Genomic DNA, 14,295 nt, shown 5'->3' with positions numbered 1-14,295 from the left:
GAGTGACTAAAGCTTCCAACCGCTCCTTGTTTTCTTCTCTCTTTTTTTTTTTTTTTTTGGCCAGCTTTAGCTCTGGGGCCTTGCTGCTGAAAACATAGATACAATGTTGCGGTCCGAGCCCGGCTGAATGGAAGCCCTTTTCTGGGGTTTTGTTTAGCTTCTTATTTGCAACATAGTATATAGTTGCTTAGAGTTGCAACTGAGAGGCTGGCAAGTGAGGCGGTGAATGTTGGAATCTGCTGCAAGCAAGCCTCCCTGCTCGCTTCAGTGCCTGGCTGCCGGCCGCCATCTTGGCTGACAGTTAATTTGCATATACTCACTGATTAGCCAATGAAAAGGGTAGCGGTCGTACGCTAATTACCATGTTTCTCTTTTATTAGTGTAGATAGTTTTTGCCTTTTACCATAAAGAATGGGGTGTAAGTCACTCTGCCCTACCAAATATACTAAACTTAGCCCTTTAATTCTCTTTACTTGCTTAGATATTCACACTCACAGTGAAGCAACTAACTGTTGGATAGGAAAAGAACAGTGCCACTCCAAGGCGTTGTCAGATTTTTGTTGCCTAAATTATCCATATTGACTTTACGTTTCATTACATTACCTTGCTTGCCAAACTTGGAACTGTCTCATTCTGTCCTATGTTGTCTCTAATTGTTTTATGCATCATTTTTGTCTTTCCAGCAGGATTATATATCCTAGAGCAGGGGTGGGCAACCCCTGGCATGCGTGCCAAACATGGCACGCCAGTAACTTTTGCTGGCACTCGAAACCCTCTCTTATAATCTTCCATTTACAATTTTTTTCTTAATATTGACTTTTTTATTTTTCAGATAAATTCAGTGTAGGTGCATCTTAGATAAATAAATAATTTTACATAACAAGATATCTTAAAAACCATAGACATGGATTGACGAGAGTGGGGAAGAGCAATTTCTATGCCTCTGCCTTAACTCTCCCTGCCTTCCTAGATCCAACCAGTGTTTTGGTTTCATCCACATACGCTTGTGAATCTTTGTTCTCAGTGATGAATTTTGAGTCTCATAATAATAGGAGTAGCCTGACGGATGAAAGTAGTAGCTCGTGCATATCTCTGAAGGTCACGAAATATAAACCTGATGTAAAATCTCTGTCATCAGTGATGCAGCAGCAAAAGTCCCACTGATAATATCAAACGGAGTCATAAAGTTTTCTGTCGGACTATCAGTGTACATGTATACATTAAAAAATAAATGTATTTTTCATCATCATATACTGTGTTTTTGTCGCTCGAATGAATTTTATTATTTCTTCAAGGTTCTTCACATATGTACACCTTAAGAGATACCAAGTAGGCGTAACATGTTCTCAAAAAATTAGGGTTGGCACGCAGAAGAATTTGAGTCAGAGATTTTGCTGGTTTTGGCACGCACTCACAAAAAGGTTGCCCACCCCTGTCCTAGAGAGTAGATGGAATGAGTGCCACTGCTGAGTTGAATTGATTTTCCCCCAGAGTGGGCTAAAGGAATAACAAAACCATCTCTTTCTGTTCCTAGAGAATGGGCAGATGTACATCCAGAAAAAGCCAACCATGTACCCGCCCTGGGACAGCACTTTTGACGCCCATATCAACAAGGGAAGAGTAATGCAGATCATCGTGAAGGGCAAAAATGTGGACCTAATATCTGAAACTACTGTCGAGCTCTACTCCCTGGCTGAGAGATGCAGGAAGAACAACGGGAGGACAGAAATATGGGTAAATATCTGAGCTGTGAGCCTTATTTAAACTGTGTGTACCATTAAGTGATAAGTACCATATTAGCTAAAGACTAGCTCAAATTTTCAATGTCATCCTAAAATTATGACACAGTAGTCTTATGTAAACAGACTCCCTACTTAGTCATTGGTGACTTGATAATGACAATGTTCATTACTTGTGGACTATTGAACATATTGTCATTTTCAAATCTCTTTGATTCCTGTGTAACGTCTCTTAGGATATGAACAATTGTTCATGATTTATAACTAAAAGTAAGCTCAGAAATATCACAAATGCCCCCTAACTTGGGAGCATAACTATTGTCTATTTATCAAGATAACACATAAATATCTTGATAAGATATCTTACAGATAAGATGATAGATAAGTGAGAGTATAGAGCAAAGATCTATTTAATGTTTGGTCTTCTCCATACTTTGCCAATCCTTATAAATTGTTTTAGCTATAATGTATTCACTTAGCTTACTTTGTACTAAAAAGTACATCATACACAATTCATGTTACTACATCAAGTTTTTGAAAACTTTTATAAGTGTTTTGTTAACAAATGTTTAGAAATATTGAAGGGAAGAATCCTATATAATAAAGAGCTAATATGTTAATTAGTCCAAAAAGCAGAACGACCGTCCGGATGACCTTCTGGACGAAGCTGGGGCTGTGAGGGCCGAGCCCCTTGCATGAATTTTGTGCATCGGGCCACTAGTAAAATATGAAAAAATAAAAACATTCCCAGTGAAACTTGCTGGGGCCCACAAAATGAAAGTATTTATATACCAGTGAAAACTGCCTTTAAATAACATGGAACCCAGAAAATATTATCAAATGTTTATATCATTTACAGAAACAGAGAGAATCTTACCTTTCTGCTTCTTACTTCCTATAACTCAGATTTTTAATAACTCCACCCAAAAGATTTTCAAGTCATGGGATTCAAAATAGGAATAAGAATGATATAAGCCTAAAAACTAGATTTTTTGTGTGTCTGTTTTGTATTTTTGACCTCAAAAAATAATCAGTACTTATTAGGGAAGTGTATTTTTATATAATCTTTTCCTAGTGTCACTAAAGTCATCTTTAAAGATAAGCATATGCCAAGGTTTTTTATTTTTAAAAAAGGGTTCCTATGCTGAGATGTGCTCAGATAATTTAGTTCAGCAGTATCTGTTGAGCACTTGGGGGAAGACTCATGGAAACAGAACTCCTCCTGGGTAGCTAACTGGGCAAGTAGTACAATAATGTCACAGATGTGTACCATAGTCTTAAAGGGTTTACATAAACCAGGTAAGTGAAGGGAGAGGCTGTAGCTGGGCCTGAAGCAAGGGAGCATTAGGCTAGGCTAGGAGAAAGCAGAAATTAACTAGAGAAAGTCTTCCCCAGTTTTCATCATTTCCCATTTACTTTCTGCTTTCTGCCTTATTAAAAAGAAATAAGTCACCAAATCCCTAATTTTTAGAAGTAACATGCTATTTTATTTCCTTCTCAAATAATGAAAGGATGACTACCTTTTCAATCCTTTTGTATTGATTCACTGATAAACAGGTTGCTTTTCTATTTGTATCTCAAAGTTGCCTTTGATTGTTTGCCTCAGCTTTTTCTGATTTTATTCTTATCAGACTTTTCACTTTTTTTTTTTTTGCAATCTATGATTATTTAGACATAACCCTTGGGGACCTTCAGATCTTCATTTAATTAGCAACCTTTTTACATTTTCCAGCTTTTTTTAAAAAGCTATTTCTTGATTGACTTTTATATATAGTGTTTAAGAGCCAACAGGTTGTTTGGGACTTTGTTTTGGACTTATATTTCCTCATGCTTCTACTTTCTTAAAATTAATTTCTTTATTTTTAGAAAAATCTTTTATCAAAGCTGCCTTTCACTTATGCAGACACCATCATCCAATTTCTAAACACCCCACGGAGGCTTGCCTCCTGCTTTCCCAAGTTTTTTAACATTTGTATGGTGACCTACTATTCACTCTCAGAAACGTGACGGACTATGACTTTCTGTGGATACTGTTTTGCCAGCAGCTGAGAGGTTTAACTTCCCCCATCACCACTAAGTCCTGCCTATTGATAACTACAGTTACCTGGTCCCAATCTCCCCCACTTCATTGTCTCCTGCTCTTCTAGTTCCGCCTTTGCGTCCACCTTTATTACATATTCCACAAACCAGAGAACAGCAGTGTATATTCTTGATGGCAAAAGCACTTCTCTTTTCATTAATCTATTTAAGTTTTCAAGAGAATTTAAAGTTGACCAAGCAGTACAGACTTATTTTATCATAAAATTCTAATAATAGTGATACTGTGACAGAAGTGTCACTCTATTGGTTTTTCAGAGATCTTTGAAGGATTAGTGACTTACACAAGGTCATACAGCCAGTAAATTATTTAGCCACAATTCAAATTCAATCCTGGGTTCAACCAGTGCTTTCTTAACTAGTCTCAGTTATTCTAGTTTACTCATGGATGTAATTGTCAAGAATGACCTTTAATTCATCTTCATATTCTTTTTGATATATTAACAATATAGAGTTATGGTTTAGTATATTAGCAATAGTGGTCAGGTTATGGTAGATTTGACATTTTTTCCCATTATGTCACAATACTGTATCACCCCTTAAATGACATTTTGCTCTAATCCCTTCTACATACTAAGTGTACTGGTTAATAATATGAATTTTTTTCAATAGATATAGTTACACATATGTTGATATATATGTGATTTGATATGTATGCTATTTTGTTGTATTGACAACAAACTTCAAAACTTCATATGTTAAATTTTCTGAAGGTGTTAACATCATTGATATTTTTACACTTAAAAATGTCGAATTTCGTGCCAAAAAAAAAGCATTTGCGGGAAGTTTTAATTGATTACTTTATTTGAAGTGCTGCTGAAAGTTATCGTATACTTCGGGAAGTTTATGGTGAACATGCTCCATCTCAAGATACTTGTAAACGCTGGTTTAAATGCTTTAAAAGTGATGATTTCGATCTGAAAGACAAAGAACATCCAGGTCAACTGAAAAAGTTTGAAGACCAACAAAATTACAAGCATTATTGATGAAGATGCGTGTCAAACTCAAAAACAACTTGCAGAAAGATTAAATGTTGCTCAGCAAACAATTTCCAGTCATTTACAAGCAATGGGAAAGATTTTAAAGGAAGGAAAATGGGTGCCACATCAACTGAACAAGAGACAAATGGAAAACTGGTTAATAGTTAATCTGAAATATTAACCGGTTAATGTGGATTTTGTAATTTAAAAAAACAATAATTTCAAGAGAAACATCAAAAGTGTTTTATTCAAAGTAATGTCCATCGCTAGCTACACATTTCCCCATCTTTCAGGTAATTTGTGGATACCGTCCCAATAGAACTTTTCTTATTTTGAAACAGACCATTCAGAGACCCAATTTTCCACTTCTTTGTGTATTTTGAAGTGCTGCTCAGGAAGTGCGTGTGCCATCGATCGGAACAAGTGGTAATCTGAAGGAGCAATACAACAAAATAGCATAATATCAAATCACATATATATCAACATATGTGTAACTCCATCTAGTGAAAAAAATCCGCATTATTAACGGGTATACCTAGTAATGGTACTGAAATATGTTATTTTATTCTTTCTCAGACCAATTGAATCAAAATTTCCTTTAGATTATCCAGCACTTTCCCAAGGAAAAAGTCTCTCCTTGTGGAACAAAAGGCCACTCCCATCTCGTACCCTGATTAGCCTCATCCCATGTGTGGAGGCACCTGCAGTAAAGGATTTATCTTTCTTTCCAAAGACCTACTTGTTCCCCATGTAAGCTAGGCCCAGGGTCTGTGATTCTTTTGTCATGTTTAAGATCTGAATCGCCCCTTTACAGCTCTTCAGATAAGCAGCAGTGCGAGACAAAAAAATCAAATAGAATCTGTTTGGGAATTTGTTTCTTCCTTATGGAAGTTTTGATCTCCAAGTAAAATTAATGAGTTGCTGAGGTGTCTTAATAAAAGAAAGACTATATGCACGGATGCTACTATGATGATATGCATGGGTAAAATGAAAGGGAGCAATGATTGGATTCTGCCATCACCAAACTCACCAACTATGATATCATTAACCTCAGTGCTTGTTTCACATTTTGACTGATATTCCTTTCCTTCTCTCAACCAGTTAGAGCTGAAACCTCAAGGCCGAATGCTAATGAACGCAAGATACTTCTTGGAAATGAGTGGCAAGTGACATTTCTTCTTCCTGTTGGGGGGTGAGAAGGGCATGTCCCTCTCCTCTTGTGCAAACCATTGGACTTTTGCAAAGCATAGAAAAGAATCAGGAGAAAAAGGAAGCCCAAGTAATGTTCTTAAATTTTCCAGTGGTGCTCAAATACTAGTTGAAAACACACTATCTGGGTTAGAGAATTATAAAAATATAAAACATTTATAGCATTAGTTTTTTAATTGTGTGGACACATATGTCCAGTACTTTTAGTCTGTCTTTATTTCAGTTTGGGAATTTAATGTAAATTCAAAAGGCTGTTTATGTGTCATGATACTGTCTTTGTGTAAATCAGTGGTTCTCAACCTTCCTAATGCCGTGACCCTTTAATACAGTTCCTCATGTTGTGGTGACCCCCAACCATAAGATTATTTTCGTTGCTACTTCATAACTGTAATTTTGCTACTGTTATAAATCGTAATATAAATATCTGATATGCAGGACTTATTTTCATTGTTACAAATTGAACATAATTAAAGCATAGTGATTAATCACAAAAACAATATGTAATTATATATGTGTTTTTCCGATGGTCTTAGGCGACCCCTGTGAAAGGGTCGTTCAACCCCCAAAGGGGTCACGACCCACAGGTTGAGAACCGCTGGTGTAAATAATATAATATAACAAGCTGTCGCATTATCAGCAGAATACAAAATAAATATGAGACCAATAAATATTTTCCATAGCACTAGTAGCAAAATTTTAATGACTTCAAGTGAGTCACCTCAAATCCTTTTAGGAACAAGAAAGGAAAATGCATTGCTAAAGAGTTTCAGTTCCATATAACACAGAGACATTGATGACGGAAGTTACATTTACGAGTGTGTGGTTGGTGCCTGTGACAACTTGTCAGTTCCTTCTGTTGCATTTATATTCTGTGGTCAAAGTGTTATTTAAACTAAGTAAATGCTAATACTCATAAAATCCTAAACCTCAGAATGTATATGTGAACTTACTGATAATTAACTGATTTATTTTCTAAATTAGTTTTACTACCAAGAAACAAGTTTTAGTTTATAGAATTGTGATGCTTTGGGGGTAAGGAGGGGAGGTGCTTCACATGTACAATTCCTTTGGGTCCAGATTCAAAAAAATACAATGGGGAAAAATATTATGAGATAACCATGTAAAATGGGACACTCAGCAGATATTTGATGATATTGAGACGTTAATTTTTTAGGTGTGATGACATTATAGTTATATTTTTCAAAGGCTCCTTTTCTTTAAGATACATACGCAAATATCTATATATAGAAAAGCCTAAGTGACCATTATGACCCAACGACCAGCCAGTAGCTATACACACACTGACCACCAGGGGGCAAATGCTCAATGCAGGAGCTGCCCCCTGGTGGTCAGTGTGCTCCCATAGCCAACCTCCCATGACCGGCCAACCTCCCACAGTCCCTCCCCCACCGGCCAGCTGGCCCTGATCAGCCCCAATCGCCAGCCAGGCTGAGGGACCCTACCTGTGCACGAATTCGTGCACTGAGCCTCTAGTTTTTAATAAAATAATACCAGGAATTTGTTTGAAATAATGCATTGGCACAGGGTGAGGGGAGTGAATGGATGTAGTAGATGAGTGGCCATAGATTGGAAATTATTGAAGCTAAATGATAGTTACTGAGAAATTGATTACAATATTTGCTCAACTTTGTATATATTTGAAATTTTCCATAATAGACCTCTTTTTTAAAAAAGAAGAAAACTCCTTAAGAGGTAACAGTACAATCCAAACTTTTCTTCTTTTACGTCTGGTGGCTCCAGATATATACTGCACATATTTTTTATAGTGATTATAGGGCAGCTAAATAACTGGGTTTGCATCAAAAGTGAAAGTACTGGACTAAATTATAATACCAATGCTGTTTAATTCCTCAAGTAAGACAAATTATACATCTCCTATCAGGTAAAATGTGACCCAATGTAAATTAAAGAAAGTCCTCCATCAAAATGCAACTATTCTTGGTAAATGGTTTAAAGATCACTGCTTTGAAAAATAATTCTATGGGACTTAAATTTTGTCTTAGAATGAGAAAGCAAATTCAGACGGACCAAAAACAATGATATTTCACAATGATTACACAAGTCAAGGAAGTTTGTTGGGTTTTTTTAGAATAAAATGTTGTAGTATTTTAAATTTTTTATACTAGACCAAAATTGAGACTCCATCTTTAAATTTTTATATATCAAAAAACCCTAATTTTTAACAAGCAATATTATGGAATAACTCAACTTTAAAGTTCCTTATTGATAATGAGAAATATAGAATATCATTCAATTAAGAATATTTATTATTACATATAACAAATCATTTTCTGAAAGATTCAGAAAACCCAAATGTGAGTTCTTACTCAGGGATCATAAACTCAAATTGGAGAGGTGGTACAGATTAAGCAGAGAATTAAACCTCAAAACATATAAATGATGATTAACCAATGGGTTACCTTCATTCCAGAAAATTGCATATGACAGGCATTGAAGGGGAGGCAGAGTTGAGATTTGCAGAGAAGTGGGTTTAGCCTCTAGGAGGAAAAACATGGAGGCTTGAGCAAAAAATATGAATGAACAAAGGACTATGAGAAGATGAGTCTAGGTAGATCAGTGGACCCATGCTAACATCAGGATGAAGAATCAAAGACAAACCTTCAAGGGCTTGGAAGCCAGGCAAGAGGAGTGTGATTTTGAGAAGTCACCAACAAAGAGTTATAGTCACATTCTTGAGCAGGACCTGATATGATGAAAGCAGTGTTTGGAGGAAACTGCTTGTGACAGAATGTGGAATAGGTTTGGGAAAGAAAATGGACTGGATATAGAGAAAACCTATAAAATTTTATTTTTGCAGTGGAGAGTTGGTGAGAATCTGGCCTAGGCATGTGCTTAAAGGAATGAAATAAAAGAAAGAGTCCAAAAGAAAATAAGATAACAGTAAGATTTCTTGGCAGTGCAGATGAAGGGGTATTCCCATTATAAGTACATTGCTAAGGTGCTTTTATAATTCTTTAAAAATGAAAGTTGAATGAGGGGTAAAAATGTTGATGACATCTCTTAAAATAGCCTGGAAATTATAATAAAAGTGCTAGAAATTGGAAGAGAAGGCAAATGAAGGGGGATAATGAATTCAATCTTGGATAACAATTAAGATGATTTCTACTACACCCCTCTTTAATGGAAGCCTCAATTCTTTTCTACTCTATAGGGAGTTAAGTGGCTCATTGCTCTCTGCATACAACTCAGTCCTTTCTGTATCTTTTCTAAAATTCCCATTCCTTGATTTCTGTGCTGGAATCACTTTTTCTCTTCTTACTCTGCTCTCCTACCATCACTCTCAGTAGTTCAATGTTCACCCTCACCATCTGACACACCCACTTCATATATTTACACCTTCCTACACTTTTTGTTATCCATTCAATAACCCACAGGTCTTCATGTGGAATTCTCCATCCCAGCAAGGACTCAGAGTCAGTCCTCTTTTTCTTGTAGCTCATCCTCCTCTCCTGTCAATTCTATCCTCTCTCCCACCCAATAAGTACTAGACTTTACCCTAATCTAGTTTCTCTTTCACACCCATTTGTTAGCCACTTTTGAAATGAACTCAAAACCTAGCCTGGAATCCATGAAAACCCTTGCCAATGCTCTACTGTCATGAGCACCCTCTTCTTCCAAAGATATCCTGATCTCCATACCAGGCATTCTCTCTCTCCTGCCCTATGCCTTTGACCATTTTTACCAGTAACCTATTCCTTTTGTCTTCATTATCTTGGTTAATTATTGCTTCATCCATTCAGAAACCTGAAAGTAATTTTTATAGTATTATTTTCCTTCAACCTCCCACATTAATCCATTAACAGTTTCTGCCTATGTTGTCTACTTAGTGTTTTTCAATTATATCCCCTGCTTACATCATCATTACAGCTTGCCAGATTCCACTCATTCTGCACGTCTGCCAGAATAAACTGTGTAAAACTCCACTCTGAACATGCCATGCCTCTGTTCCTCTCTGTGCTCCTATCCCTGCCTACAGCCTTTTGGTATTTATAAATTATCTACAAGAAAATGCTTAAGCTGATGTGACACCTACAGATCTTCTGCATGTGACCAGTTCTGTTTTCTGCTTCATACTGCACACTGGCAGTACACACATCCTAAAATACCTTATCTCTGTATCCTTGCTCATTCTTTTTCATCTAGAGAGAACACTTTTTGCTTTTCCCCACAATACCTTTTACCACATATTAATGGGAGTTATTTATCCCTCAGAACCCAGATTGGAAATCATCTCTGCTAGTACCTTCCTTGTCCCAACTTTCCACTCTTTCTCACTTCCACTACCGACACCTGTCTTCAGTGCTATAATTTCCTTACCTCTGTGTTCCCATAGCATCCTGTGAATGAATACTACTGTTCTGACATTTACTATGTTCCTTCTGGACTCTAAATTGTTTGCAGGAAAGTAATGGTTGAAATAATCTTGTCTCTTTAACTCCAGCACCAGGTTCTATGCTAGGTACATAGGAGTTATTTAATGAACGTTTGTTGAACTGTTCAGTTGGACTTACCCTGGCATTTAGAAATTCCTTTAGTTTTCTTTTGAATCCCATAAAATTCCTATTCCAAACATTCGCATACTCCTTGGTTTCTGAGGATATCTTATTCTTACTCTTTGAGATTGGTCTGCTCCCCTCCCCACTCACCCCCATCCCCGTATAACTGGGAGAGACTCCATCTTTGTCTGTCTCTGCGTTTAGAATACAGTTGCTTCTTCCTGCATTCTCTTCCTGCTTTACTGACTCAGAGAAAGTCCTTCCATTCTTGGTCTCCTGCATCTAATTCTCAGTAGCTCTGTACCATCAATCATGCTTCCTCTCTAGCATCTTCAGTTTTCTTCCTCTCTTTTTTTATTTTTTATTTTTTTTGTTGATTAAGGTATAAATGTGTGGTTATCCCCCTATTGCCCCCCCCCCAATCCTGTCTTCACTCTCATTGGTTTCCAACTCACTGCGAAGACATCTTCTCCTATCTTCAAAGGGAACTTTTTTTCACCTTTTTACCTCCATGAGTTTTTCTTTCCTCTCCTTCTCTGACACATTTCTTGGAAAAGTAGCTTATATTTATTAGTCTCTGTTTATTCACTACTTTGTCAATTCTTAAACCCTAAGAGTCTGACTTATATTTCGACCAATCTGCTAAATGGCTTTCTCCAAGACTATGAATCCTCAAAACAAATACCTATTTCTTAGCCTTCAATTCCCTTGACATCTCTATATCATTCCATGCTGAAAAACCCATTCTTTCTTGGCTAGCCCAATGTGATTTTTTTTAAAAAAAAATTATATCTATATTGTTTTTAAAAGTTATTTTTCTATTGTTTGAGCTACATGCTTCTAACATGAATTCATCTTTAACTTGTGCTTAACATGTACTTAGCATAAACCTTTCTCTTTTAATCTTTTTTAAATCCTTTATTGTTTAAAGTATTACATATGATTCCTTTTGACCCTATTGACTGCTCCCCACTCATTTCCACCCCACCCCTGCACATGCCCTCACCCCCCCTACTGACTGTGTTCATAGGTTATGCTTATATGCATGCATACAAGTACTTTGGTTGATCTCTCCTCTCCCCTTTTTCCCCACCCCATTCCCCCCTTCCCCCTGAGGTTGTATGGTCTGTTTGATGCTTCTATGTCTCTGGATCTATTTTAGCTCATCACTTTATGTTGTTCATTATATTTCACATATGAGTATCATGTGATATTTATGCACTGCTAGTGGGAATGCGGAGTGGTCAGCCACTGTGAAAAACAGTATGGAGTTTCCTCAAAAAATTAAAAATAGATCTCCTATTTGACCCAGTAATCTCACTCCTAGGAATATATCCCAAGAAACCAGAAAAAACACTCAGAAAGGACATATGCACCCCTATGTTCATAGCAGCACAATTTACAATAGCTAAGATTTGGAAATAGCCTAAGTGCCCATCAGCAAATGAGAGGATTAAAAAACTATGGTACATCTACACAATGGAACACTGCGTGAGATTACTGGGTCAAATGGGAGATCTATTTTTAATTTTTTTGAGGAAACTCCATACTGTTTTTCACAGTGGCTGACCACTCCGCATTCCCACTAGCAGTAAATAAATATCACATGATCTCACTCATATGTGGAATATAATGAACAACATAAACTGATGAAGTAAAATAGATCCAGAGACATAGAAGCATGGAACAGATCATCCAATGTGATATTATTCAAGTTTTTCTCTTAATTTTTCAGCTGCCTCTTTATGGTCTCTTTTGTAATTCCTTTCCCTACCACTCAAAAAATATGCATGTACATATCTCCAAGGCGATTTCACACCATCATATATACAGTTCTTTGTGTGAGCGCCGTGTCTCCCTGACTTGACTGTTAGCCACTCAAAGGTTACAGATATTTTACATTTCTTTAGAACACTCAGCATGGCAATTTCCTCAGAGCTTCCCAAGAAACATTTGTGCTCAGACTGGCTGCAAACAAATGATAGAACAAATAATATAAAAGGAATAACCAAACATATAAAAACCAATGAGCTTCTTCAAGCCAATAAATAAATAGAAGAGAAAATTGCTTCAGAAATAAACATCATAAATACCAGAAATTCTGAGCTTTTGTAAATGTACTTCTTGTTATCACTGAAATGGTTAGAGGATAAAGGATATCACAATAAGAAGCAAGGGAATAAATTCATTCCTAGCACTTTCTTCTTTAAAAAAATTTACATTATCATAGTCTCATGCACAGAAAAAAAAAAATAATTCATTTCTAGCACTTTCTTCTTTAAAAAAAAATTTACATTATCATAGTTTCATGCACAGAAGAAAAAAAATATATATATATATATGGTTATAGTAATACAGTTAGAATTCCCAAAATAATTCATTTCATCCCATGAATTTAAAAGTAATTTTACACTTTACTTATTTTATTTCATATCATTTCATCTGGACCAAAATAGCAATCTTACTGACACTTGTCCTACTCCCAGTCATGAGTTGTAAATAGATCTCCACACTTATACCAACGCTTGTGTAAGAAGACAATCACATCAGTGACCCTGAATTTAACCTCTCATTCTCCAAGCCTAATTTATTTTTTTAATTTAAATTCTTTATTGTTTGAAGTATTACGTAAGTCTCCTTTTTCCCCCATTGACCTCTCCCCAGCCACCCCCATCCCCAGCACATGCCCTCACCACCACCCCACCACTGTCTGTGTCCATTGGTTATGCTCATATGCATGCATACAAGTCCTTTGGTTGAGCTCTTACCTCCTCACCCGCCCACTCTTCCCTCATAGGTTGGACAGTCTGTTCGATGCTTCTATGACTCTGGTTCTATTTTTGTTCATCAGTTTATGTTGTTTATTATATTCCACAAATGAGTGAGATCATGTGGTATTTATCTTTCTCTGCCTCAAGCCTAATTTATTTCCAGCTCAGTTCCAAACACAAGGGCCTCAAAGGCCTAACCTTAAAGTATTGGGCAGTATTATGCCCCCATCTGTGGAACTCTTTACATGGTCATTAGGGATGCTCTTTATCTGGGAGTCTGGAGTTGCCATAAAACAAACCTGTAAACACTGTGGAGAAGAATTTAAACTTAAAATGCATCCTGGGACTTGGGTGGATTCCTGGAGGAGAGGTCTCCATCTACACAGCACCACCTTTGTCTACTCAAATGTGTTTCTAGCTGGCCACTAACAGAGATATGAAAAAGACAGTATCTTAGTAGGGACATTTGCCCCAAATATGTTGTCAAGCCTCTGCCACTGCTTAGCCAGAATGGAAGTAATTTAGTTTAAATATTGTTAATTCTTTATATTTACAAAATAAATATAATTCTTTATACTTACTCTCAATAAACCTCCATTTTTGTATTTATAAAAATAAAAGAGATAGACTATGCAATCCAAGAATCTTCAAGCTATTTAAAATTATAATTCTAGAAGTTATAATCATTAAATTCATTATCTTTATTTTAGTGATTATTTTTGTTATTTCTTTCTTGTTTACCGCATTATTCTCTTACATGCTATACTTTTTATCATGTTGTTTAACCATGACTGCCTTGCTGTTATGTGTTTTGTTTGTTTTTTGTTTTTGTTGTTGTTGTGGGGGGGGGCGGGGCTGGGCTTCAGCCAGGGCATTATTGGCATTCTCAAAATTCTCCCAGCCTTTTGAAAAGATATCATCTGGGTATTGAACATTGTAGATGGTGACTACCTAAAGTACC

General features: G+C 36.4%; 1 protein-coding gene across 3 annotated transcripts in view; it reads left to right on the top strand.

Annotated features, from left to right (window-relative positions):
* Positions 1-14,295, top strand: part of PRKCQ (protein kinase C, theta) — an 82,997-nt gene that overhangs the window by 7,104 nt on the left and 61,598 nt on the right. For 2 of the 3 annotated variants that reach the window (XM_005885299.2, XM_005885297.2), the window contains exons 3-4: positions 1,535-1,734; positions 5,918-5,978. In XM_005885299.2, the coding sequence (XP_005885361.1) occupies positions 1,535-1,734; positions 5,918-5,978 (261 nt within the window). The remainder of the gene's footprint in view (positions 1-1,534; positions 1,735-5,917; positions 5,979-14,295) is intronic. The other variant, XM_014532601.1, reaches the window with a different exon arrangement.

Source organism: Myotis brandtii, unplaced genomic scaffold (genome assembly GCF_000412655.1).
Source record: "Myotis brandtii unplaced genomic scaffold, ASM41265v1 scaffold9, whole genome shotgun sequence".
In the NCBI taxonomy this organism is placed as follows: domain Eukaryota; kingdom Metazoa; phylum Chordata; class Mammalia; order Chiroptera; family Vespertilionidae; genus Myotis; species Myotis brandtii.
This window is presented reverse-complemented; position numbering and strand designations above follow the sequence as displayed.